This window comes from Lasioglossum baleicum, chromosome 6, assembly GCF_051020765.1.
Source record: "Lasioglossum baleicum chromosome 6, iyLasBale1, whole genome shotgun sequence".
NCBI classification, from domain to species: Eukaryota; Metazoa; Arthropoda; class Insecta; order Hymenoptera; family Halictidae; genus Lasioglossum; species Lasioglossum baleicum.
Genome location: NC_134934.1, coordinates 6780760 through 6806254, shown reverse-complemented (window position 1 = coordinate 6806254; position 25495 = coordinate 6780760). Strand labels below are relative to the sequence as shown.

Genomic DNA, 25495 nt, shown 5'->3' with positions numbered 1-25495 from the left:
TCCGGAAAAACCCCCCAATCAAACACGAACCAACTGGCTTCTACAATATTCCTCGCGAGGTAGCTCTTTCGGTCTACTTTAAAAATAAAACGTAAATTAACACTAAACGTCTAAATTAACAAAAACGTCTTCATAGGAAATGATTGAAGGGATTTCATTCTTAAAGCACGTATTAGGATCAAAGCCGTACAAGCTTTATATGAATTCGATCTTTTCAAATAGCTCGTAAGTTATTTGTTGCACGAAAAAATGTTTCCAACAAAAGTTGCATGGTTTCCTGAGGGACATACAGTGTACTTATCTCTTTTTCTATTACTTTGATTTTTTATCGAGATATGAGGGTCAACTTCTTTAAATGGAATGTCCAATATTTTTTCTCGAACTCGGATAAATTATGAAATGAATAATTACCGAGATATTATAATACTTTCTTACGCAGAATCTTTAGTTTATCCATTTAGACATTCCATTTAAAAAACTGAAGGTGACCCTCAAATCTCGATAAAAAAGCATAATAGTAAAAACAGATTGGAGCACTGCAACTGTGAAACATTTTCGCGTACAACAAATAACTTACGAGACTCACCGTGCTTGGTAGGTTAAAAGTGTACACGATTGAAATATAATTATTAATCTCCAGGAAACATGTTACACAACGTTCAAGTACAAAGGAAATTTCTGGAGCAGAATGTCAGGCAGAACCGGGCCAAGATTGTCTCAGACTCCAAGCCCAGGCGATTACGAGCACGAGACAAAGAAAACCGCGGCTCAAATTCGCGACGAGGAGATCAGACAAACGAAAAGAGGAGCTGCTAAGCAGCTACGTTACCTAGACATGCTGTATAGGCGGAACCTGCGCCAAGTAATTTCTAGCCGTGATCGAATTCGCTGCGAAGCAACTTTTCCCAAGTTGTTCGCGATCGAAAACGTTCATAGCGAATCTTTACGCGTAGAACTTTCCAGCACCGAACAGCTACACCGTGAAGGGTGCGTTCGACAAGTTCCTGAAGATCGATTGCAAGTGCGACCCTTATTCAGTGAAATCAGCACCGTTTCTACAATCCGCGAAGGTAGGGTGGGACTGCTGATGAAAATATGTATATGTATAGGAAAATGTGGCACTTTATTGTAGAGATTCAGCTACAAGCTGCAGTTAGATGTGCCTGGTCCTGGAACGTATGAACCAAAGATTCCCTCAAAATGTGTGGCTTCTATCAGCGATGCGCCATTCGGCGTTCGGGCTAATCGCTCTCAGAAAACTACTGCAGATCCTGGACCAGGTGATGTTTCCTCGTTGTTCGAAAAAAAACAGTAATTTTTATAGTAAATAGTAATTCTTATAGTTGATGGACACTTTCAGCTCCCAGCGAGTATCATACGGACGTCGGCAACTTGGCTTACGAATCGCAGAAGCGTTTTAAACAAATTTATACGCAACCGGTTTATTACAAACATATTGGCAATGCATTCGCTTGCGACGATTACAAGGAGGATGCTGAAGTCATTGGTACGTCGAGGGAGGATCAAAATGAAAAATGCGAGGTTTACCATGCTGCATTCAAATCGAGGACAGACAGGTTTCATACCACGGAAAAGGTAGGCATAACTTGTGTTCTCTCAAAACAGAGAAAGATTAAGAGTTAGATCAAGACATTACTGCAAAAAATTAGATGGGTAGGTGGTCAGGGGAGTGGTTGTTAACATCGTTGACAAAAGAAATGATTATAAACATTAAACAGTTGAACAATTTAATGCGTGCGAATGTTCATGGTTTAAAAGTTATTCTGTATCTCGAGTTCTATTACCTGTTTTTACTAAAAAATTTGATTGCACATAATACACTGATAAATTTATTAATTCTAGCTGTTTAATGTTCATAATAATTCAACGATGTCGACAAGCACTCCGTTGCCCACCTTGCCATCTAATTTTTTAGTAAAAATAGGTAACAGAAGTTGAGGTACAGGATATCTTTTAAACCATGAATATTCGCACGTTTTACGCAAAATTTATCTTTTGCCAACGATATCGACGAGCACTCCCTTGGCCACCTTGCCAAAAAAATCGAAATTATCCTGACTTACTAGCATAAAAGGGGCACGCTACTCTGAAGCTGATTCAGCTGGTTCGCTGGCGTAAAAGGTCAGATTGAAAATGTTAAATCGGGAAGCGAGCAATCCCCTTAATGAGATCGCGAGTAAGGGGCCAGAGGGAAGCAGAGATCAGAGCTAGTAGTCACAATAAGTCTGCGGTCGGCCCGGTAGCCGAAGAGGATTCTTTCGGTCCAGGAACCCGAAGGACTCGCAGGAGAGCCAAGTAATCCTCGGAGCTCGCAGGGTAATCAGGAGAGGTCGAGACGAAATTAATGGCAGCGGATCGAACCGATGCATCTGTACCCGGGGCGGTTCCAGGATCCAATTTGCCCGTTAATCGAGAGACCGTCGAGAAGGGATTCGACGGTGCACACGGAGATAGGCTAGAATGGAGGGCCAACTGAGGGACACTTCGAACAGCGTGTTAGCGAAGACGTGTTCTAAGAAAAACTGAAAGATTTACGTCAGGGTCTTGGCATATGTCTTCAATGGGGATGGTCGAGACTAGACAAAACTGTCGTCGGATGAGGTCGGATGAATGTATTGGGCTATCCACCAATAGCAGTGCTTTTACATCAGTTCAAGAGCGGGTTATGGCGGTTAGGGATTGCAATCCCGCGTCATTAGTCCAGTCAACGAAAAATCGTAGAGGAAAATGGAAGGAACACAATTTTCAACTTTGGGACTTTGTTTGGACTAGTTAGGAGGTAAACATACTAAAAGTCCCCACTCCTAGGAGGTGAGCGGGTGCAGGGGGCACGTAGAAGATCCCTTTTTCGGTTTTCCGCTTATATTTCGGAAACTATGTGCCCCCTGCACCCCGCTCACCTCCTAGGAGTGGGGACTTTTAGTATGTTTACCTCCTAACTAGTCCAAACAAAGTCCCAAAATTAAAAATTGTGTTCCTTCCATTTTCCTCTACGATTTTTCGTTGACTGGACTAATGACGCGGGATCCCGCATCGCGGGATTGCAATCCCTAATGGCGGTAGACTCGTTTCCAGAATTGCAAGGGTTCGAGATCCGCCTTCTCATTTCTCGATATAATACAAAGATGGAATTTTTCAGTAGTCAAAAGCGCTAGATAAAAGATAAAGATAAATCTAGGCCGCGATCGCCCTCAAAAGTCCTATTTTTACCTTTACGAGTCGTAATCACAGGGTTACCATATTCTAGTCTCGCCAGGCCCCTTACCCTTCCGGTACTCGTACGGTACGCGACAACGTTAGTGGGAAGAGTGGGGGAAGCAAAAGCGGACTTTGCTGCGCAGCTGGGCGAGGGGCGGAAGGGTAAGGGGCCTGGCGAGACTCGCATATGGCAACCCTGGTCGTAATTTGCATTATTCGGCAGCATGTAGCTATGAAAATATGCGCAGTTGTATGCTTCCGAATAATGTAAATTACGCTATCGAATAATACAAATTACGCCTCGTAAACGTAAAAATGGGACTTTTGATTTATCTAGTACTTTTGACTACTGAAAAACTCCATCTTTGTATGATCGAGAAATAAGAAGGCGCATCCCGAACCCTTGCAATCCTGGAAAAACGAGTCTACCCCCTTAAATTCTCGTGAGCAGGGCATATTTTTCTTTCAAGAACTGACTCGAGCAAGGCTGAGCTTGTTGACTCATGTAAAAATCGTGCACTGCCGTATTACGTTGTCAAAAGAGTTGGGACCTTGTCATGTATGGCCTGGATTAGATCTTAGAACTGTAGAAGAATAGAGTTCTCATTAATTGACGAACTAACAATCGTATTCTTGGTCCTGTCACGGTGCTAGCATTCAGCAACGTCTCCTTTGAGGTCTGCAACGCTTACCTCTTCCAGCTGAAAGGCGGAATGCTTCTGTGAAGGCATTTAGTCGGCAGTAGCTCCTGAAACTTTGCCGTTTGACGAGTAGGTATTGCCGAAATTCCTGTTTTTCGGACCGCGTTTGGGGCATTTCATACGGTTCCGGTTCCTCTAAGCTTGGTCCGCCGGTTCCGCTGAAAAGCGGAATGGGATCGGATGGGTTTTTGGTCGGCCGGGCCAAGAGAACTGCGCGAGTCTACGTTCTGGTTGGTGAATTTAGTTCGCAGTTCTTAATCACTTTCTGTCTGCGAGAACAGAGCGAATCTTTTCCGAAAGCTCCTGCGGCGGAATCTCGGATTTCTGCGGTCAACTAAAAGATCGACATTCGGATATGAATAAAGAGAACTCTCTAAATTCAGACGATGATCCCAAAATTTGTCCACGAGATCTGTCGACGAGACCTTTCGAAAGGAAATCGCTCGTTCCAATGGTCTTTCGAAAGTTGATCTGCTGATTCGAAAATCGCCGTCCAAATTCAACTGCGACATTCACTCGGCAGTTCGAAGTTCTGGAACTGCCATAGTTCTACGACCACCTGGATTTTACGCGCGGCTCGTACGCGGAGGTTTTATCGCGGCGGATAAAGGACAATAAAGGACAGGAAGTCAGCGTCGCGTCGTCGCCGGGAATTCTTATTTTCGCCGGATGGCGGATAAGGCCGAGAGTACGAGGACGTCTAGAAGGACGTCGCCGTGGCTCGCTGAGGTTTTCGGTGTGCGGGTGTCGTATTTACATAACGTAGGGAAGCGTCGTAACTCGACAGCGCCGGAAATGACGTTCTGCCATACTCTGCAGGTCATTTCCACGTAGGAGCGCGTGGCCGATGTAGCCAGGAGAAATCACTTCCGGCTCGCTGAGCCGGAAATTCGAGCCAATCCCTGGCCCGATGTCTATCCACCCCCGTTCCCCCCTTCGAACCACCCCAAACCACCCACTAATACGAAACGCGGAGGAGACTCGTCGTCGCGAGTATCGGCTCGGAATCGCATTCGTTTCTGGATCGAGACGGTTGTCTCGAGAGATCGGATTATCCGCGGAGACGGCGCTTAATTGACGAGTCCGGTAAAGCGGCTAAAATGGATTTATGCGATTCGAGCGTAATCGATTATACAGCGAGAGCTGCACGGATCGGAAGAGATAGCGGAACGAACGCTTTCTTACGCAAATAGCTTTAAAATCGCAGACGGCTAATGGTTTGTGCCATGCTCTTCCGGAACGTATAGAATAGAGGAACACTTAATTGGACGAACTAACGATTGAACGGTGGATAACGTTATTATATTGTTACTCTCCTCCTGGAGGATAATTTAATGTAATGTTAATAACGAGATTTGCTCGAGTAGCAGTCTTGAGGACTTTTGGCGGATGTATTTTGTAGATGGACGTACCTGATCCTGGCGCTTACGATGTATTGAAGGCTTTCAAGGCGAATCGGGATAAATGCGATTACTGCAGACGTCTGCATGCGCCATTTGGCTCGAGGGATCGACGATTTCCGAAGCTGCTAAGGGAAGAGGACATTACGAGACCTGGTATGTGTATCTTTGGCAAATCGTTTTAATCTTCGGCGGATTCTACGCTGTTTCTATAAGCAGTGTAAAAGTAGTAAGGTGGAGTGGGGTAAGTGCGTCAACCGGGCAAGTACGTTACTTGGTTATTTTTATTATAATATGAACGAAATTTTTCTCTAGCTTGTATTTATTAATGTAGTATAAGTTGGTATGAACTATTCGACATAGATTGTAGTGCAAGGGGTTAATGTAGCTCAATAAAAAGGGAACATGTTGCAGATGGAACCACATACGAAGTGGCCGGCGACATCGCGAGAAACGTCACCGGCGGCGTGATGTTGCTTCCCCGGGAGGACCCGAAGAGGAACCAGGTGCCGGGACCCGCCCACTATTGTGTAAGAACTAGTTGTTAAATGTCCGGTCACGACGGTCGAATTAACGTACCGTGAGAAACGGAAATGGATTCGTTGACGAGCCGTTATTTCGCGGAACGGCTTCGGCACTCGGTTACCCCGGCGCGAAAATCGAACACACTTTGCGTCGGCCGCCGCATCGTGTCGCCTCCTCTCCCGGAATATACTCAGTATTTTCACGTCGAAATTTCTATTCTGCTCTGTCCGTTCACGTATACGGTATTTACTTTGTTGTCACGGGCCAGGATATTGCGTGCTCGGTGCGCGCGCGGGAATAATACCGGATACTTCAGATGGTGATGTATGAGGCAGCGAGCTGGCGTTTGCGAGATGGTTACTCTGTATTACTCTGTCCGACCTGGTTCTACGTGGATCCAAAGTGGCTTCATAAATAGTCGGAATTGTAGCCCGGGCCACTTTTTCCGTCCAGAAATGTCTTTTACCCAGGGACCATCTCCGGAACGAATTTTTCAAATTTCGCACCGTGTCCGCCCCCGCTACCGGCCTGCTTCAAACATCCATCGCAAATGCTCGCCGTGTTTCACTTCATACTACGGCGGAACTGCACGGATAATTATTTACTCGATCCTCGGAGCTTCTGCGTTCTAAATGAACCTGGAACGTTGCGAATTCTTAGTCGAAAATGGATGTTAATGCTTACAGTATTATTTGCACACAGATTCCACGGAATTACTTAAACCAATTCTAATTTGAATATACCAATTAGAAAGTTTTACTGGAACCACATATTTCAATCTACAGGGTGTCCCAGCTAAAGGAGGCCATCTTTGTGTCGGTGAAAATAGATACATATTCATACCACTCCGAAAAGGAATTTTGTCAGGTCATTTTTATTAGAAAGACGTGTATTTTTCTCCATTGCATTTTATAGTAGATGAACACGTACATTTGACCATGCCTGGAGTATGACCTACACATGACCTTGAACAATAGTAATGTGATTAACCACGCGACACCCTCAGCGTCAAACAATTCGAAGTTTTAAGATGTAGGAATTAAAATTGCGTTTCGATTGTGCCCACAGCTTCACCCGTACGTGTCATCGTCGGTGTTGAAGAAATCGTTCAACTCCAGTCTTTCGAAACCGAAAATGATCGCAGCGTTGGAGAAAGTAGAAAAGGAAGCTCTGCAACCAGGCTGTCGATGCACCAAAAAGAAGCTTCGCTGTTTCGCGGAGCCTGAGGACAAGTACAAACACTGTTCACCATCTCGTACTCGTTTATAACATCATTTGCAGAGTACAGCAAGCAGTTATTTTATATTCTTCTCTAATAAATGACAGAAATTTTACTGTACCTATTTCCCACGGATGCATCTTTGCTATCTCAAATACCGTCAATTAAAAAAGGTAGATCTCTACATTTTGTTAGCTTAGTACTAGTGTTAGCCCTCCAATTCATTGGGTCTGTGAAATTCATGAATTAATTTACGTTGTTGTAATCCTCTTGAAATTATTTCGGAATTCCTGAATGAATTTTTGCTTTTTACAACTAGAAGCAACGTCAACGAAAAACCCAAAACTTTTGACCCGCAGAGGGGTTATTTTCTTGCGCGATTCCTTTTTACAGAAATTTTACGTCGAGCTGCCTGTTTATTAAATATTTCACAAGTTTGCTAGCCGATCGATTGATAATGCGTTCGTTCGAAATTAATAACGTCCCCGTTGGAAAGCTTCCCGGGGTAAATTAATGCGTCATTACGCGTCGCCGACGGTCATCGAGTACGCCGGAGTTCCCAAACCCCCGTGCAACGGATAGTCGAGGAAGATTTTTGTAATACTTCGGAGCGAGCGGAGAATTCAACGATCCGCGGAAGCTCGTCGAACAGGCCACGAAATATCGAGAATTTCGATGGTAATGCCGCGTCGGCTTTCATAAATTTTCTGCGTGAATTATTCGACGATGTTTGCAAAATCGCTGATCGACAGGTAATTTATTCGATCACAATGATCGAATAAAATCGGCCGACTCTTTTACAAATTCGAAGCTGGTCAGTTTGCAGAAATAGTTTTTATAAACTATACCCGTTCGTACGTTCACCTCGACTTTATGTCAGGAGATAAACAATGTTATTGGAAATCGACAAGTAATTACAGACATACGATCCATGCCGAGCGCAAAGCTACATAGATCGTTGTCTCAATAGATACCGGGAATAGATCATTGTGTTTTAATTTCAGTTGGAATTGACAGAAGCGAATGTATCATTACAACATTGTACCAGGCTTTTCCAGCGACAGATAAATTGTTTCTCGCGCGGTCAGCGAAAACGCGTTCGCTGAAATCTCAATCTAGCGAATCGGTTCCGGCGATACGAGCAGCATTATGGGCATAAATAGGCCGATATATTACCCGTTGAATGTCTACGAAACGCTAAGGGCCATGCAAAAGGATCGTTCCCCGTTTCGAAGTTACTTGCTGTTGACGTTGATCGATGACTTTGAATGGGAACTCGGTTAGTCGCGACTTACGTTCCCTCGCGCTGCCGTTATTTATACCTTTCATTCAGAAAACGTCGGACACTCGTATTTTCTTGAAATTCTATATACAGATCCGCCATCCGGCGCCCCCCGGGGGTGGAAGCCTGTCACGAACGTATTGGTCGCAATTCCTTTTATTGGCTTTTCACCGGGACGAAAAAGCTTCTCGCGAGGAAACGAAATTTCACATCTTTCCTCGGAAAGAGAAAAGGCAGCTGTGATTTAAAACGATTGTGCGCGAACCGTACCCCCTCTCTTCGGAATTTCGACGATCCGTTTAAATCGATCCTTGAAATAACACGAACACGACGGATTAATTGATTTGCGAGTCTGAGCACCCTCCGTTTTCCCTTAAGTCAGAGTCCATCACCGGTAGCGAGTTAATTTTAAATCCGTGGATCAAGCGTGCAAATCTCTGCTCTTAAAGTCGCAGGCTGTCTTACCAGGTATGCCACGCGGTGGAGGGGATACTCGTTTTTCTTAGATCGTACAGTTCCCGGTTTCTTAGACCGAATATTTACTGTACATAGTTTACACCAAAGAGGGCAGAGTTTAAAGAGTGTGGTAAATTAGTAGATCAAATTCAAAACGACGGCATTTGAAGAATTGAAAAATATTCTTGCATCATTTCCGACCTTCTACAATCATTAATAAAAGAATTGAGCGTCTATGTAGCTCTCGTATCTTGAAATAAATGTAGACAATTATTATTTAGCATTAAAAAATCCGCTGAATGACTATTATCATCCACGCGACCGCTTAAGGTTGAAGAGAACGTTCTATATAAAAATTATGTATCCGACTCTCGACAGAACCAGCACAAAAATAATTTCCGTTGGTTGCGCGCGACGCGTCGATCGTTTTCGCGTCCCGCGGCAACAAATACTTTAATTGCGACTCGAAGTGCCTCGTTTCACCGGCACGAAAGAATCCTCGGAGGGTATTTAACGTCTCGCAGTTACTTTCGTAATTACTCTTCGTTTTCCCGGGACCGCGCGCTGCGCCGGTAGAAAAAAAGCGAAAACCGAGACCCGTCGGAGTTATAATGTCTTTCTCTCCCCACGGGAGTTGAATATTTATGCGCTTCTTACCGACGGATAAACCGACGGTTCCAACCAGGTTCCAGGTGGTTCATCCGAACGCGCACCATCGTCGTTGGCAGGCTCCGCATGCATTGTTTAACAGCCACCGTGGGTAATGACTAATTCGATCTGGACGCGAGAAGATAGCAGGACCCGCGACAGATAATTGACGTGACACCCATTCCGCGGGATATGCTCGGTTTTTTGGATCGTGAATAAATGAACGCCGGCCCTGTAACGCAATCAATGGAAACGATTAACCCGGCCCGCGAAGCGGACAGTTTCTGGGATGACACGACAGTAACGCAATCAGTGTCTTGTCAACCGTCGGGCTCTCGCTGTCGCGAATGTTTTCGCGGACGTCGAATCGTTCGTTTATTCTGGGAGATTGTTTGCCATCAGCGTATAAAAATAGCAAGGGACAGGGATATTAAAGTGTTCGCTCGTTCGCAAGGTTGGAGAGTACGACTCGACGATTAATTAAAACGATAGTGGAATCGAGTAGAACGGGTCATAAAAGTTCGCTGCTTTACGCGATGAACGCGGCCGAGGAATAAAACGAAAGTTTTTGCACCCTCGGCTTCGCGCCCAGCTTCCGCCTGCTAAGACGATTAAGATTGTTTAACGCGAGATCCCCGATAATTAAGAGCGATAATGGAATTAAAAGACCGTCGTCCAAGTACTTTTTTACGGTTCGCCGTGGGATGAGATCATTGATTCCATTCGTAAGACCGCCGAGAGCCGCGTAAACTGTTTACCCTGAGAAATTCTCCTCGGCGCGCGTCGCAATCTAATTTCATTCTACCCCCGGGGCGCTTCTTCGCGTAGATTCGCTCCTGTTTTCGCTGCGTCGTCGAGGTAGACTATGTCTTTTGTTCAAACTCTTAATCTAAGATTTCTAATCTTCCGTTTAAACTTTCAAACGTTTTACAATTTCTATATATTTTGGAAATCTTGATCATTCAAATCGAAAACGTATTTTGTAAAAAGAATTTACCACGGGTTCTATGTCGACAATGGCTATCTTCAGGGTACCGGAATGTTCATTGCGCTCCTCAACGGATCATTGTTCGTGCCACCATTACCGGAGACAATTGCCGGTGAAGGCTTCGATAATATCACACCCCCGTACGGTCCACCTTCCGCCAAGTCGCGAATTCCAAGAGGATGAGGCCCGTACTCGCTCGGTGGGCCGGCAATCACGGGATGACATCTCGTGCTCGCGTCAACAAGATTCACTGGCAGGCTCCATTGTTCCCGGACCGCAAAATGACCCGCGTCAATCGTCGACAACCGCATCCGAGCGTGTAACAGCGATGCATCTCGCAGTTTCACGGCGATCCACGGCCGTCACGACGCAAAGGCGAGACAATTCACCGTATCTCTCTCTCTCTCTCTCTCGTGGAACTTTGGAACGACAAATGAGTCGCTCGTTTGCCAAAAAGCAAAGCGATATGCCTATTTTTGAAAGAACTACGTCCTGCTAATTTTTCATTATAATTTCGAGAGGTTGCACAGTGGGCGAGAAACCGATCTTTTTGGACAAAAATCTGCCGACAACTCAGTTTTTCATCGATTCAATTGGAATTTTTTTTTAAAAAAAGGTCTGAAGGTAAAACTTTAATTTTCGAAGGTCAAGGTCATTTCAAGGTCATGTTATTATACATATCTGAATGTATTTTTCGATCAGTTACACGATGCAATAAAAAAAATGTAGTTATTTATCAAAAAACATCGATGACCTTGATAACTCCGAAAAAAATGCATGCACGTTAGGTAACAAATATTTTTTGCATCGCCAATAACCTGAAGAGATATTTAGATGGCCCTATTTAAACGGACCACCCTGTATATATACATATACATAATGGATGAGAAATTCTTTTCCAACCACGTTGAAAATTGGTGATTTTTTAGTATTGTCCTCAAGAATTTCGACTTTCGGCCAGCTTTTGATTGCGAGTACGGTGACGTGCGTCGTCGGCGAGTGCTATAACGGGAGAATCCGCGGATCCAGGGACCCGTGGTGAGTTATGCGTCGGTTCTTGTTAGAGTGATGTTCGCGAGCGACGATCAAAGGCGGCATTCCACGGGGGCAAGAATCTACGGAATTGCTTCCCGGACGCGGTGACAAGCCGGGTGTGACGATTCCGCGAGGAAATTAGCGGGTCCCGGTCTTGTTCGTCGGCCGACGTCGTCGGCGACGATACATAGACGTCGACGGCACAGTTTGCCCGGCTAGAATCGTTGGTGATCCGACGTGGCACGCGACGCGCGCACCAGAAGAATGCCGGGCTTCTCCGATTACCGGTATAAAGACACGGTGCACCGGCTCGCTCGCAAGAATTTCATACTTGAACCCGCGTCCCCGTGCTTTATCCGGCGCGGCGCAGCGGCGAACCGCTCTCGAAAGGATTCTTCACGGTCCTCTCGCGGCTGGAAAAATCCCTTACCCCCTTAAAATGACCAAAGAAAACTGTTTTAACCTCTTCAGGCTGCGAAACATCTGCGGCATGGTAGATCCTCTGCCTAACGTCGGATTCGAAAGAGAAGGATTCTTGCGTTAACTCTGACAAATTTCTGACCAGACCGACGTTTATTTTGGAAACTATTGTACCGAGACGTCAAAGCTGCACGTTGACGTGCTGTGCTCTTAGAATATCCTGTTACAAGAGGATTCCAAGTATACTGATGAGGAGAAAGAATTAGAGGATGTCGATATGTAATTTACCTTCTAACAGTTTTATAAAAATTCAGTTTTCTGTAAAAAAATGTATAATTTTCTTATTGTTTAAAATGACTCTATATGCGATAAAAAGTGTAAGAAAATGTGTAGCACAAATACTTGTTTAATAATTTCGTCGAGTGCGATATAATTATGATATGGCTGTGTAGGTAATACGGAAAAATCGTGGGATTAATTAACGCTGGCGGAACAAGTCGGGTTTCGCGGCCCGTGTAAACTCCTTGTAAACAATCCTCGCAGGTTCGGCTCGATATTAGCGGCTCTGTTAATCGACGCATCTCCGGTAGCGTTGATAACGCGACGGCGCCGCCGTCGACGAGGCCAACATTACCGTCGCAACCCCACATCGGACAGGACCAAGGGTATCAATCAGCGGTACATGAAAGGGGCGCGGTTCGGCCACGTCTGTCGTCGGATCTCGCATTGTCTGTCTGCGACAGACAGACAGAGGCTCGACGCGGAGCCCCGACGTATCTCTATCTGATGACGCCTCCGCCAGTGGAAACGCCGTCACGTTACTTTGTTCGCGACCCCCATCGACGATGGATCCTGTGGGGTGTTAATAAATTTCGGCTACGGGACACGCGCGACCGTAGAAATTCCATGGGACACCAGGAAACCTGGGGACGGCCGTGTACACAGAGAGTTTTCATCCGTCTCTGTCCGTCTCAGCGAAATGAAAAAATTGATAGAGTCACTGTTGTCTAACGTACTACAGCGAGCTGAAAAGATTTCACTTTCACAACAATATTAATTTTTCCGGCTTTTCTCTCGCAGCGCAAGGAGTTAAATAGTTGAGTTGTTTGCTTGTAAAATATAGAAGTTAGATCAGTGATGTCCTGAAACATTCTGCTTCAACAACCATTTACAACGTCCTCGTTCCCACGACTCGAGATAAATCCCGTTGCCGAGAACCTTCCAATGGCAACGGCTTAAGGAAAACACAATAAAAAATCGATTCCACTAAAGTTCTACATCTCGACACCATCCGTCCGCGACTTTACGAGAAGCGGCAAGAAACAATCTCGCGTTTCCTGAAGTAATTCATTGCGACGTTCATTGTCTGCGACGCGGTCGGTAGACGGTGTCCTGCAAACATCGAGGAACCGACTAAGAGATTGGAAAATTTCCATGGCGTGAACTCGCGAAGAGTTCCCGGGTGCCGGATTCGGAATGTTTTAATTTGATGACTCCGCCCGTAGCCGGGAATTATTGTTTCGTCGGGAAGACATCGTCCGCGAACAAAGCGGAGGAAGTTGCCGGGTCGGGGCCGGCTTCAAAAGCGTCCCGGAAGAACAAAGGACCTCGCTGTCGTCCGGGCGTTTCTATTTTTTTTCGCGAAAACCCCATTGTGCTCGCATGAGAACGGGCTGAAATCCGGGCATGGGGAAGGCGCGGCCCCCCATCCGGCGATAAAAGTAGTCCTGCCCCGTGCCCTTTGACTTCTCTATTCACTTTTCGACGAGACAATCGCCTCTGCACACCGTTGCACCACGCTGCATCGAGCTGCACCGTGCTCTCTGCAACGTTGCTGCTCGCGGGAGCGTGATCCGCGTTTCGTTTCGTCTCGTTTCGTCTCGCCTGCATTCTTGAGTCAACGTCTGCCGGGTTCCCAACAGTCACCGTCACGAAAACAAGGGGATGTGCGGCCTGACGTCGACGGTTGACGGCGAATTTACTCAGTGACAAGTGGACCGTCACGCCAGGGCATTAACGTCTCCGAAATGAACCCCGGAATCGTGTTTGCACCACGTTACGTGCCGCGCGCAACAATCCACCGGGAAGAGTCCACGCGATCCGATTCCGAGCCCGGAATATTGGACTGAATAAGAAATAACGCTGGAGCACGAGGCCTCTGTTTACCTAGTATGTCCGTGTCCACTTTGTTGCGAGTCTGCGATAGCTGAATTCGCCGTATGGATTTTATTGATACAATACTGTCTCGATTTATGCGAAAAAGGTGTGCAACTCGCTGACAGAACTTTTCTGGTTCTAATGATTTCTTTATGGAACTTCTACCAACGAATTTGCCGTCTTCTTCGAAACGAGACCAAACACGATACAAATCGGAGTGCAGTTGCCTGTTTAATCGAGGATTTAGTAGAACCTCGATTGTAATACACAACGATAATATTTTAATCTAGGACCGTAGCCAGGAAATTGTTCTATTATGAGTTGACTGCGGATTTTATGCATTTACGACAAGAACGAGTTGGGGCAATTTAACTCTTAGCAGTCCATTATTCAGAATATTGTTCGCATTATTAAATATCTAATCAACTACTACACATTTAAGTATTGCATGAGGTATTATATCAATTTCACGTTCATAAAATGAAAAAAATCGTACGTAATGGAATTATTCTAGGTCGGAGGAAATGTTTAATTTTCAAGTTAAAATAGCTCCGACTGCAAAGGGTTAAAACCGTGAAACCGTTAACAAAATTTAAGCATGAAGGGAGGACTATACGTATGGTTACTCTTTCTTGAAAATCGATGCCAACAATTCTGATTTTGCATGAAGATCCGCTATGTAATTATTAGCTGACAGTACTTACACAAATACCCAAGCAAAATTGCGGAAATGGCCCATCAGGTAGGGAAACGTACCGAAAGCATTAAAACGGAGCAGGAACCAAGTGGAAGGAGTGTCGGCGCGCAAATACCGTATCCGGCGGTGTTATCCGTCTCCGGTTTCATCCGCGGCTCAAGGGTTGCAACAATAATTCAGCGGCGGCGTGGCGCGCGAAAGAAGATACAATAGAATCACACGGGGGGTATTTAATTTCGCGTGAAACAAGGGAAAAGCCGAGGCCAGTATTTTCGACGCTGCTCGGTGGCATGGCGTCGCGTCGCGTCGTCGTCGCCTGCCCGGCTCTTTGAACGTTCCCGGGGAACGGCCGGTCGCACAGAGGAGCATAACAAAGCCGGAACACGGTTGTGTGTCCTTTTCCCCGTGTCGCGTTTCCACCGAGATCTCTCGCAAATGCACACGCACGGAGCTCCCGCGATATGGGGGTGAAACTTTTTCACCGTGAGCGACCATGATCTCTGGCCATTTAGCAGACGAGCCCCGGCTGCAGGGACGTGAGTCATCTTTCCCTCTCGTCGGCTCTGTGGCACGCCCCCTCATCCTTTCTATATTTTTCTCTTTTCCTCTCCCCAGTTGCATTCGATGCGTCGCGTCGTCTCCGCGACTCTTGTCCCATTCAGTTCGACGCGACCGTAAAATCGGGCATTTCTTCGGCCCCGGCGACCGACCACGGTGATTTACGTCGCCGGAGGATCCACGCGACATCTTACTTCCGTCGATCCACGGCCGACTCCACTTGCCGTCGATCGTTCCTCGCAATCCGACGCGTTCCGACAGATTGAAAGCTGACGGACCGGGATTTCTTTATGACGATCGAACACGGGTTACACGACCCGGAAGGAAATCTCGTGCCCCCGTGGCTGATGTAACGGCCCACGAATCAAAGGGACGCGAATGGTTCTGAGAAGGGTGAGTAAGAGGGTGCTGCCTGCTGGGTTCCGCGATGTGTCTCGCGTCGATTAATATCTATGTCGTAGGAAGACTTTGCTGTGTACTTACCAAATATTCGCGTTTCCTGTGTAATCATTAGAGTACATTTAAACTATTCACACATTTTTAAAATGTTTCTTAATATTTCTACTCTATGCTTGCCGTAAGACACTGTATAGCAGATCAATGGAACATATTATTCTTGATTTTTATAAAACATGCAGAGGACTAATACAGAATCAATTTGGGTCTTGAACAAATTGCAGGTGGTGCAACACTTTCCTACCCCTAATAACGGTTCTCCAGTGACGTCTATCACGTAGCCGTCCAGAAACCTTTCTCTTACCAACAACGCAATAGGTGGAGAAATATTGGGTTCACCGTTCGAAGGAAACAGACGAGTAGGAGGAGGAGGAGGGATGAGAAGGAGGATGAGTAGAAGGATGAGGAGTGATAATGCGGCGGAGCGATACGTCGCGAAAATACGAGGCGGCCAACAAAAATAACGCTCGGCCGGGTCCGGCCTTGCCGGATATTAATATCTCCAGGATGGCGAAATCTCGAAAAAGAGGAGGCGAACAATGGCGTCAGGTTCACGGAGGTCTGGCACGGACAGGCTCTCGACGTAGCAATGGGCGCGATGCCTCCTGTCCTGGGCGGCCGTAGGTACTTTTATCTCCGGGCGGCGGGCGCGAAAACGTACTCGGCAAGTATCCGGTGGCGCATCCGGCGGCTGCTACCCCTGCCTAGTAGCTACCCTGGCCAGCCCCCATCGCGAAAGGGGTTGAAGAAGGTCCGGGGTAAACCAGTGGAGAGCGGCGGCAGAGTTTCAGCTCTGTTATCGGTCGCCGTGGCGGGCAGGGGTGCTACGGGCATTTAAAATGCAGATTAGAGCACACCGGAGGGCCCCCGAGGAAACGAAACGCGAACGTGAACGCGAACGCAGACGTAAACGTAAGAGCGTCGGGTGGCAAGTGTTTTATTGGGGCCAGCTTCCGTTTTCCTTTTCCCCCAGGCCACGGGCCGGCCAGCTGCCACCGCCGAACACCGATGCCACCGCGAAGATAAAGTCAGCCACGAGCTTCAGCCGTCCGCTAATTTATTGATCCCTGATTTATTTGACGGGCCCGAGCCCCCGCGTCACGGCCTTAATTGCCCCCGCGGAACCATTCGATGGACTTTAATAGGACACGAGAATATGTATAATTCAGATCGCACCGACGCGACGCGACGCCTTCCAACAGCGGACGGATTACATTTTCTGTAGAGCCGAATGGGTTGTGAAAAAATCCGTTAACTTACAACAGAATTAATGTAAAAGAATCCGATTAGAAAAATACACGTATAATTCGAATTAGACACGTTATTCTGCTTAGCGATTGAATTCTTTTCTGAAAGCGAAAAACAAGACGGGGAAGAATATAAATTACTAAAACCATAAAAGAAGTCGAATCACGAAGAAAGGCAAGATTTTGCTGAAAATGTTCGCGCCCGAAGAAGAAGAGGCCACGGGCACGAGACCAGAAGACTGAAAAATGAACATAGGCGTGTAATAAAATATTTGCAGGATGTTTGATCGATTTTAGCGTCAGTCACCACGAGAATGAAAACATTTCCGATTGGTCGGCGGGTCGTTCTCTCCCCATCGCGTCCGTATTAATCCGAGGCACGAAGAGATTCGGAATTGTGGTAGGGCACGAGATTTCATTGGGTTCGATGAAGTCCTGAAGCCGAGGGATTACGACTTAGGGGGGCCGCGTCAATTTCGTATGCTTTTGTGCGACGAAAGAATAACACGACAGTGGTCAAAACAATTTGCGGATGAGTCACTCGGCGGGCCGTGTCTAATCGAGCGCTGACGGGTAATCACGATCATGAATTGCCAATCGGAATTATTCTTCCCCGGGATCGACCCCATAATCTTTCGGGCGGGAACCACGAGAACTGCAAACGACTGGGAATTTATCAAATTATTCTCTACTTTTAGAATCATTGCTTGCCGTGTAAATACGGCTTGTCTAATAATTACAAAATCAAGAAGCGGCACGAACTTTGTTGATTACTAGCTCATACGTAATACGTCGTAATACGTCGACAACGGGACAGGGGATGAAATCAGCGACGATCCGACCGGACAACGCGCGTCCAGCAGGCCTGTGCCTCGTATTTCATGGAACTGCCAAACGCCTCGTGGCTTCCGACACGAAAGAGAAGCGGCGACGCGAGGAGACGGATACGCGTTCGCGTGAACGTCGATGGCGGAAGACAGAGGGGTGGGTTGACGGTCGACGGCGAACACCGTCGAACACGGTTCGGGCTGGTAAAACGGGGGGGGTTTGCGGGGGTTGGCGGAGGGCAGCGAGCAGCGAGTCGTGTTTTAAGCTCATTACACCGTGGGTAAATCGACAAGTTCTGGAGCCGGCTTAACGCCACCACCTGCCACCTGCTGGGTCTTGCGTTTACACAGCTCTACCAGTCGGTTCTCTCTCAAGTTAGACTGGATCTTCTTGGTTTACCTCGGGAATCACGACGGTTTGCCTCGAGTTACCGGCGCCCGCGCTTTGATCTTCGGCTTCGATAAGTCGCGAAAGGATCTACCCCACCCCGTGCCGATTGGCCGGGTAAACTTCGACAAGTTCCCGCGACGGATTTCCGAACTCGCTTACTTTCCTGCCCGGTACGATTTTAAAAGAGCACGCCCCGTCTTCCGCGATTCAATTTTCGACCGATCGTGTAGCGCGCGCTCTAACCAATTGGCGTTCCAGCTTGAATGAAACTGGCATGTAAACAAACCGGCGCGCGTCTTCTATGTTTATTTGAACGAGAATAGTGCGTCTTCTACGGCGAGCTGATCAGCAGAGCTGATCTAGATGACGTTGAGCTCTGGAGGCGCACAGTGTTGCGATCAATGCTAATTAGCTGGAGAAAACTCATAACATAATTCCGTAAAAAATAGATGCTAATCATATGAAGTAATGTCTAGACAGTAAGAATATTAACATTTCTGTGACGGTTAAACTACCAAAGTCTTTTTCGTCGGCGGAACTGTGCAGGCATTTTGAATTCTTATTTTTCTACGTTTTGTAAGAAGATCCATAAAAGCTTTTGTATGTAATTAATATCAATCGATATTTTTAAAAAACGTTTTCTACTTACTTCTCTATATTATCAAGTAAATTTTTACAATGAGAACTAACGGCGAAGGTACGTTTTATTGTCTTAATTAATTCTGTTAATTATATATATTATGAAGGTTATCTATGCAGTATTCAACATGCACAAAGTAGGCAATAAACGCCAATACACGGTAAAATTTTTATTGGTAGCATTCGAGCGGATTTTAAACTTTCTTCTCACGTAAATTCTAAAATGCGGAAATGAACAATATTTATATTTTTAGTGACAGTGATCGCTGTTTCTGAATTTTTGGAAGTTTGGAGGAATTTTCGGAAAGACAATCATCTTAATGGATTATACAATAAATATGTTTTGGAGAAATCGTGTGTGAGGATACGTTATGTGAAGAAGCAGAAAAATCTATCTGGATTAATATTTCCAATATCTGGACAGTTTGTATTAGTAGTCATAAAGAAGGTTTTGTCCAGCGAACAAAAATGATTTTGTTCCTCGTACACTGACGCCTATTAATATTCGGACACTTTTAAATAGACGATAACTTTTTAAATGTTCCCTGGAAAAACTGTTAAAGTATTAATGAATTTTTGGTGGCGCCTTGGGGTCGCCATTTGAGTGCTAAGGGTTCACTGAAAATCACCGTGCCCGTTTCAAAATCGAATCGCGTCCACGGTGTTCTTAGTCAATCATCAGCCATCCTGTGTCTTTCCTCATCGACGTTCATGCGAACGCGCATCCGTCTCCGTCGCGTTTCCGCGTCTCTTTCGTGTCGGAAGCCACGAGCGTTTGGCAGTTACGTGAAATACGAGGGTGAGGCTGGCTGCGCATTGTCTGGTCGCACCGTTTCAAGCACAGCTAGCAACAATGGACAGAGAGAGGATGCGCCGGCATTGGCGCCGGCGGAGGATGGCCGGTAGGTGACCTCGGCTCGATTGTCCTTTAATTTACGGGAATTGCTACCCCTCGGCCAGGGTCCGCGACGCGTTGCTACCACCGCCGCAAGTACAGTTCCACGCTTTACCACCCGTCCCTCCCCAAACCTTCAACCCCTATCCTACCCACGCACCCAACCCGTCCTCTCGTTTCTCGACCGGCCCACTCTTCACGCGTCAAGCTCGTTGAGTGCCCGAGCGCACGCCACGAGCTTAATTCGATCTCCATAATCGCTCGGGCTTTACATAATCGGGGAGTGCTAATACCGATTCCCGCTACAACCGATTCTCGCCATAGTCGCGCGCCCCGCGATTGAGCGGCACGGATTACACCTGCACACCGATCGAGGCACGCAGGTGCGCGAAACCGTGGACGCCCCATGAGATTCGCGGTGTTAACGACACACCATCGACCCACAGACAGCGAAACACCCTCTTTTGCTTTTTGCGCTACAGGATTAGCACGGCACCCTCACCTCCCCCGTCGATGCTAATTAAATCACGAAGGAATGCCCGATACATCGATGAGACCACGTCCGGCACTCGTTTTTCGACGTACACGCGGCTGGATTAACAAAGCTGATTGGAAATCACGACGAGCGCTTTTGTCTTCGGAATTTCGTCCCGTTCACGGAATTAATTATTTCCGACGCGACCGGGAATCGGGGAAATTGATCCCCGGTTTGCTGTGATTTCTGCTCTTGGAATGCTCCCCATTGTTTTCGCCTGGATTTCATTTCTTTTCTGAAATTACAAGCGTTTCTTTTAGCAGTAGATTGCGGACCTTCATGCAAAATAAAATTTTTTCAGCAGGTTCAGAATAATGTAATACAGTGTTCCGCGATTGATGTGACTTTCGGGTATGCGGATGATGTGACTTTTTTATCCCCACTACTAGGGGGTTTCCCCTCGGGCGGTCGATCGCGCTACAAAGAAATTAAGGTGTTAGGGTGTTTAAATTGGGGTTTTATGATACTCGGTGTATCATTCTCAGGTATGCAGGAGTAGCATTAGTACAATACAACAATTTCCCGCTTAGCACCGTTGTTTATCCAGGATCGTCGTTTACACTTGAAAAAGTTATCCAAGAAATGTTCGGCACACACACACGTAAAAAAACGTAGTACCATTTCGTTTCCTGAGACTCGATACCCCCGAGGTTCTCGCACAATCGCGGGATTACCGTAGTATGTTTAAATTCTTCTAATATCTGTACCTACTGTGAACAGTAACCTTGAAGGAACACTTCTGGGGCATCGAAGAATAATTGTAAAATTCCCAATATTTTGTCATCAATGGGCCTGCGTAACTTGAACAATGTCCCCTTGTTAGCATCATGCAAATAACAAATAGGGTTGTTTGTAGGCGGGTCATTACTTCGAGCGGAATCAAATCACGAGGCCTGAGTCCTGGGGGGTAGGTCCAAGCGCGGAAGATGGAGCTACGACGTTAATCCTTTGACAGTTCGAGGAACGACTATTTGTCGTGCTAATGTCACGCGAGAGAGCGGAAACTGAAGGACGGAGGATTCAGGAGAGCAAGAGGGATAGAGGAAGATATCAAGAAGAGAGAGAGAGAGAGAGAGATTTAGGGACGAGAGGAGGTGGCAAGGGCGACCCTCACGCGACCGTCCCACCCTTTGTTTGAGCTTTGTCAGGCGAGATACATTTTCCGTTTCGCGCGGCATCCAGGCGAAACGCTGCGACGACGACTGGCGAGGGTGCGAAACGATTGTTCGAGCCTGCAAAACGATTGTTCGAGAGCCTGGAAGCCTAGAGAGCATCCTTCGGTTGCACTTACGCACATGACCGCACCCCTCTCGCTCTCCTAATTCCTCCGTCGTCGACGGATTTATCCCTCAAAGAAATCGTCCCGACAGCCCCGGAAGATCATCCGGATTGCAGTCACGAAATGCCACCTACCGATCGCATTCCCATTATTTTTGCTCCGTTTCCCACACTGACTCATGCTCTGATTTCCGCTCGCCTGCAACGTTCAACCCTGTGTAAGGGTTACACGTGTCGGTGGCTTTGAAGCTTCGAATGCAGCGAGATATGGAGCAATTTGTAATAAATGGACTGTGGACCATCGAACCTCGCTTTAGACTTGCCGATCCCTGCTTGCGGACCTCGAGAGAAAGATAGCGAACTAAGTTATGGTTATACATGCATGGTGTGTCCGGGTGTGGATGGTACAAACGGCGATTCTATGTATGTGTAAAAATAAGTCGAAAAATACGAGTAACATTTTTTCGGTTGACCCTTTATTTTCACAATAATCAGTCACACAATAATGCAGAGTACTGTTTCTGTGTCTCTCTGATCGAATTGTCGAAGTCCACCATCCTCGCAATCTTCCCACATCCGGTCAGACGCTTATAACGAGCAAAGTTTTCGGCGCGCTTTGCCAGCCGGCAGTTTACTTCTCGAAACGAATTTGTACTCCGCCAGACATACACACACACGTCCTCGAGGATCGTATGCGAGCTACGCAGACCAATTAAGAAGTTGGAAAGAAATCCTTCTCCATTAAGAACTCCAACCACTTAATCAGCTACAATCGCCGCGGCTAGATCTGCGGGATTTATGGGGTCATCTCGCAGCTAATTTTCGACTGGAACTTACTTCCATGCGCTTTACTTCAACACGCTGCACTCCAACGCTCTCTACTTCAACCCCTATCGCGATGCTCGTTTCAGCTAGCATATTTGGGAAATTATTCTACGAATCTCTATTATTCTACGATTCTCTATTATTCTACGATTCTCTATTATTCTACGATTCTCTATTATTCTACTAATTTGCATCCGTTTCTTATTTTCATGTGCTTATTTGTCTTTCTTGGGAGATATCGATTCGATGATGAAGAGGAACAATTTATGAAAATTAAAGTGAAAATACAAGTGGTTAAAGATGCTCTTTTGTTGAAACTTTTGTACTTGCAGGTTCATTTGCAAAATTGGTTTGCTTACAATATGTATATGTATGTATTTTGTATCTCTGGTACATTTAATTATTACAAACTGTGTACATTGGTGAGGATTCTGTCTCAAAATTCTTTTTCTTTACAGTTACAGTGATTAAAACGTCTTCATCCCCAAAAATGTCGAAGAGAAAGAAAATTTATATTTTTTGTATGGCTACATTTATTTCAATGCTTAAATATTGATTACAAACGAGTCAAATATTTGTTAAACTTTGTTAAAGTCTTCATCACGAGTCTGATTCGTTAAAATATGGCAAAGGGTTAAGAAGCGACGCAATTGAGAGGTAAGTAGCAACCATTCCCGTCAATGAAGCAACAGCGAATGGCCAGAATTAGCGTCGAAACAGGAACCGATTTGCTCGCGAAACTTTCTACCAACGTTAACGAGCTCGTCGATAATTGCACGGTAAGAATGATAATGCCGCGTGGCGTCAAAGGCGATTCGATTTTAATTGACACTAATTCCCTGTAGAATTCAATTTCGCGATTTAATTAACATCGTTCAGGAGAGGCGGGAGTGTCAAACACGAGCAATCGTCGCGTCGCGTCGGAAGGGAGGAAGGAGGGGGAGTAGAACGTTTCAGTTTCGACGTCACGGTTTTTCGCTGGCGGAAGCGGACGAAGACAAATAACAAACGACGGTGTGCCGCAAGATTTCCCATCTACGGGTACCAGCGTCGCCAGCGTGGACTTCGGCAAAGTAAACACCGCTCCGGTCTCGTGGAAAAGACCAGCGAGAAAGCTCGTTAAAAACTTTCCAAAGCCAGATACTTCCGCGGCGAGGCTACCCGTCCCGTCTCGTTTCGGTCTCGAGTCTCGTTGCTTTCCCGTTCCGTTTGAGAACTCGCCTCAGCTACCCGGCTACCAGGCCGGGTACACTGTCGTCTTTGCGACCCGACAAGAAAGGCACGTTAAGCTTCCACGCGGCTACGGGGATTACACGCCTCCGCCTGAATGTTTTACGACGCTCCGATGGAGGTTTCGCGTGACCGGAGGTTGCTCGCTTTCTCTTAAGCGGAATTATTTCGGCTCCGACCGCACGGATCACGAGCATCCTTCCCCGTGGCTTGCAAAAACACCGTCGACCGCATGGTTCCACTGTAATGTCCTTATTACCGGCGATTTTTCGGTCCGGATACAGTTTTGTTTCATTTTTAGTGGGTTGACTTTCAGTTGGCAAGACACCGAGTTACAGTGTTGGGCAAATTTTATTTTAAACAATAAATGAACGTGTGATTTTAATTGCAAATAATAACTAATCTTATTTCTTATTTGCAAATAAAAGATTATTTACTATTTGGATTGAGGTGGAGAAATCAAATAAATAGTTTTTGGTCTTCTCTTTTCTTGTATTTTGTACATACAATGAACACGTGCGCGTTTTTTGTCTGCCGTAGCAACCTTTTCAGGTATACCGCCAGTGGTCGGGCCCGTCGGGAGTGCCTAGTTAGTAATAAATAGAAATATAATTTAATTTATTATTTGTGTCAATACAAATAATAATTGAAATTGTATTATAAATAACAATGAACTTTATTATTTTAAATAATTCATTTAGACTTGCTCAAATAATAAATAGTTATTTTTGCTTTTTATTTGAATATCCAAATAACAAATAACTTGTTGTCTAAATTTTTATTTAAATAAATTTATTTATTGCCCAACGCTGCCGAGTTACAACATTTTGTACCTTCTTTGATATGTGATACAACGTTGGGAATTTTACTCTGAATTACAGCTTACTGTTTAGCATATTTTTTTACTCCTAACGTTGTCTGGGCTAGGTTAAACCTTAGCACTCGAATGGCGACTCTGAGGCGCCACTAAAAGTTGCTGTACCATTATTCAAAATATTGTTTACGATATCAAATATTAATAATTACCAAACATCTAGGTATTGTATGGGGTATTCACCAATTTCATATCCATCAAATTTAAAATGTCATGGAGAATGGAAATATTATTATGGAAATATTCTTGGTTGGAAGAAATTTTTAATTTTCAAGTTAAAATATCTCCGACTGCAAAAGGTTAATATCCTTATTATTGGTGATTTTTCCGGATACCGTTTTTCTTCCTTTTTAGTGAGTTTCGGAATTGTATACATCGTGTCTGATTTTATGTATCGTGTTGCTATGTAATCGTTCTAAGAGAGAAGAGACTCCAGAAAGAATCAAGATTAGAAAAACTTCTCGAATGTTTTTCAGCAATCGGTCCCTCGAAGTTAATAAAGAATCCCCGAAACAGGAATATTCCGCGAAAGAAGCAACCTTATCGCAGCTGCGATTCCACAATTCATTTTCTCTCGTCGGATCGGCCGTCAGGGATTCAAGGAATGGACGTCAGTGGGTGTCTGAATTTCCGTGAAATTTCTGTGAGACCCGATGTGTGTGTTCGATCGTCGTTTCATGTTCACTGGAGATTCCGATCGAATCGCGTTCCGTGGATTGAACCGCGAGCGATCACCGGAGCCCGGACGAACTTATCGATCTTGTCGATCTTTCGGGCTGCCGCCCACACTCCAAGTTCACGGCGTATGCGCGTCATTCATTCTCTTGTCTTTTATCAGATTCCGTTTCTTCTTCTCTCCGGTATGTTGGTCCTTTATCTAATAACGTCTAGAATATCTGGAATAGATCTGCTGCTATCTTCTGTCGGACGTGTGCGTGTTTGGAGCGTGCACGTCATTTTTAATAAAGAAACATTTTAACCCTTTGCGCACCT

The 25495-nt window shown here is 45.8% G+C and overlaps 1 protein-coding gene and 1 long non-coding RNA gene across 2 annotated transcripts; one reads left to right on the top strand and one right to left on the bottom strand.

The window, feature by feature from the left end:
• The first annotated feature begins 287 nt into the window (after window positions 1-287).
• On the top strand, window positions 288-7744 carry LOC143209259 (uncharacterized). The gene is made up of 5 exons (XM_076424666.1): window positions 288-1280; window positions 1361-1596; window positions 5323-5476; window positions 5735-5850; window positions 6914-7744. The coding sequence occupies exons 3-5, from the start codon at window positions 5323-5325 to the stop codon at window positions 7112-7114; spliced, it is 471 nt and encodes a 156-aa protein (XP_076280781.1). The 5' UTR covers window positions 288-1280; window positions 1361-1596; the 3' UTR covers window positions 7115-7744.
• On the bottom strand, window positions 6741-10937 carry LOC143209263 (uncharacterized). The gene is made up of 3 exons (XR_013009069.1): window positions 10448-10937; window positions 7186-7294; window positions 6741-7067 (listed from the first exon to the last, which is right to left on the bottom strand). It is a non-coding gene; the product is annotated as an uncharacterized LOC143209263 (long non-coding RNA).
• Window positions 10938-25495: the final 14558 nt, after the last annotated feature.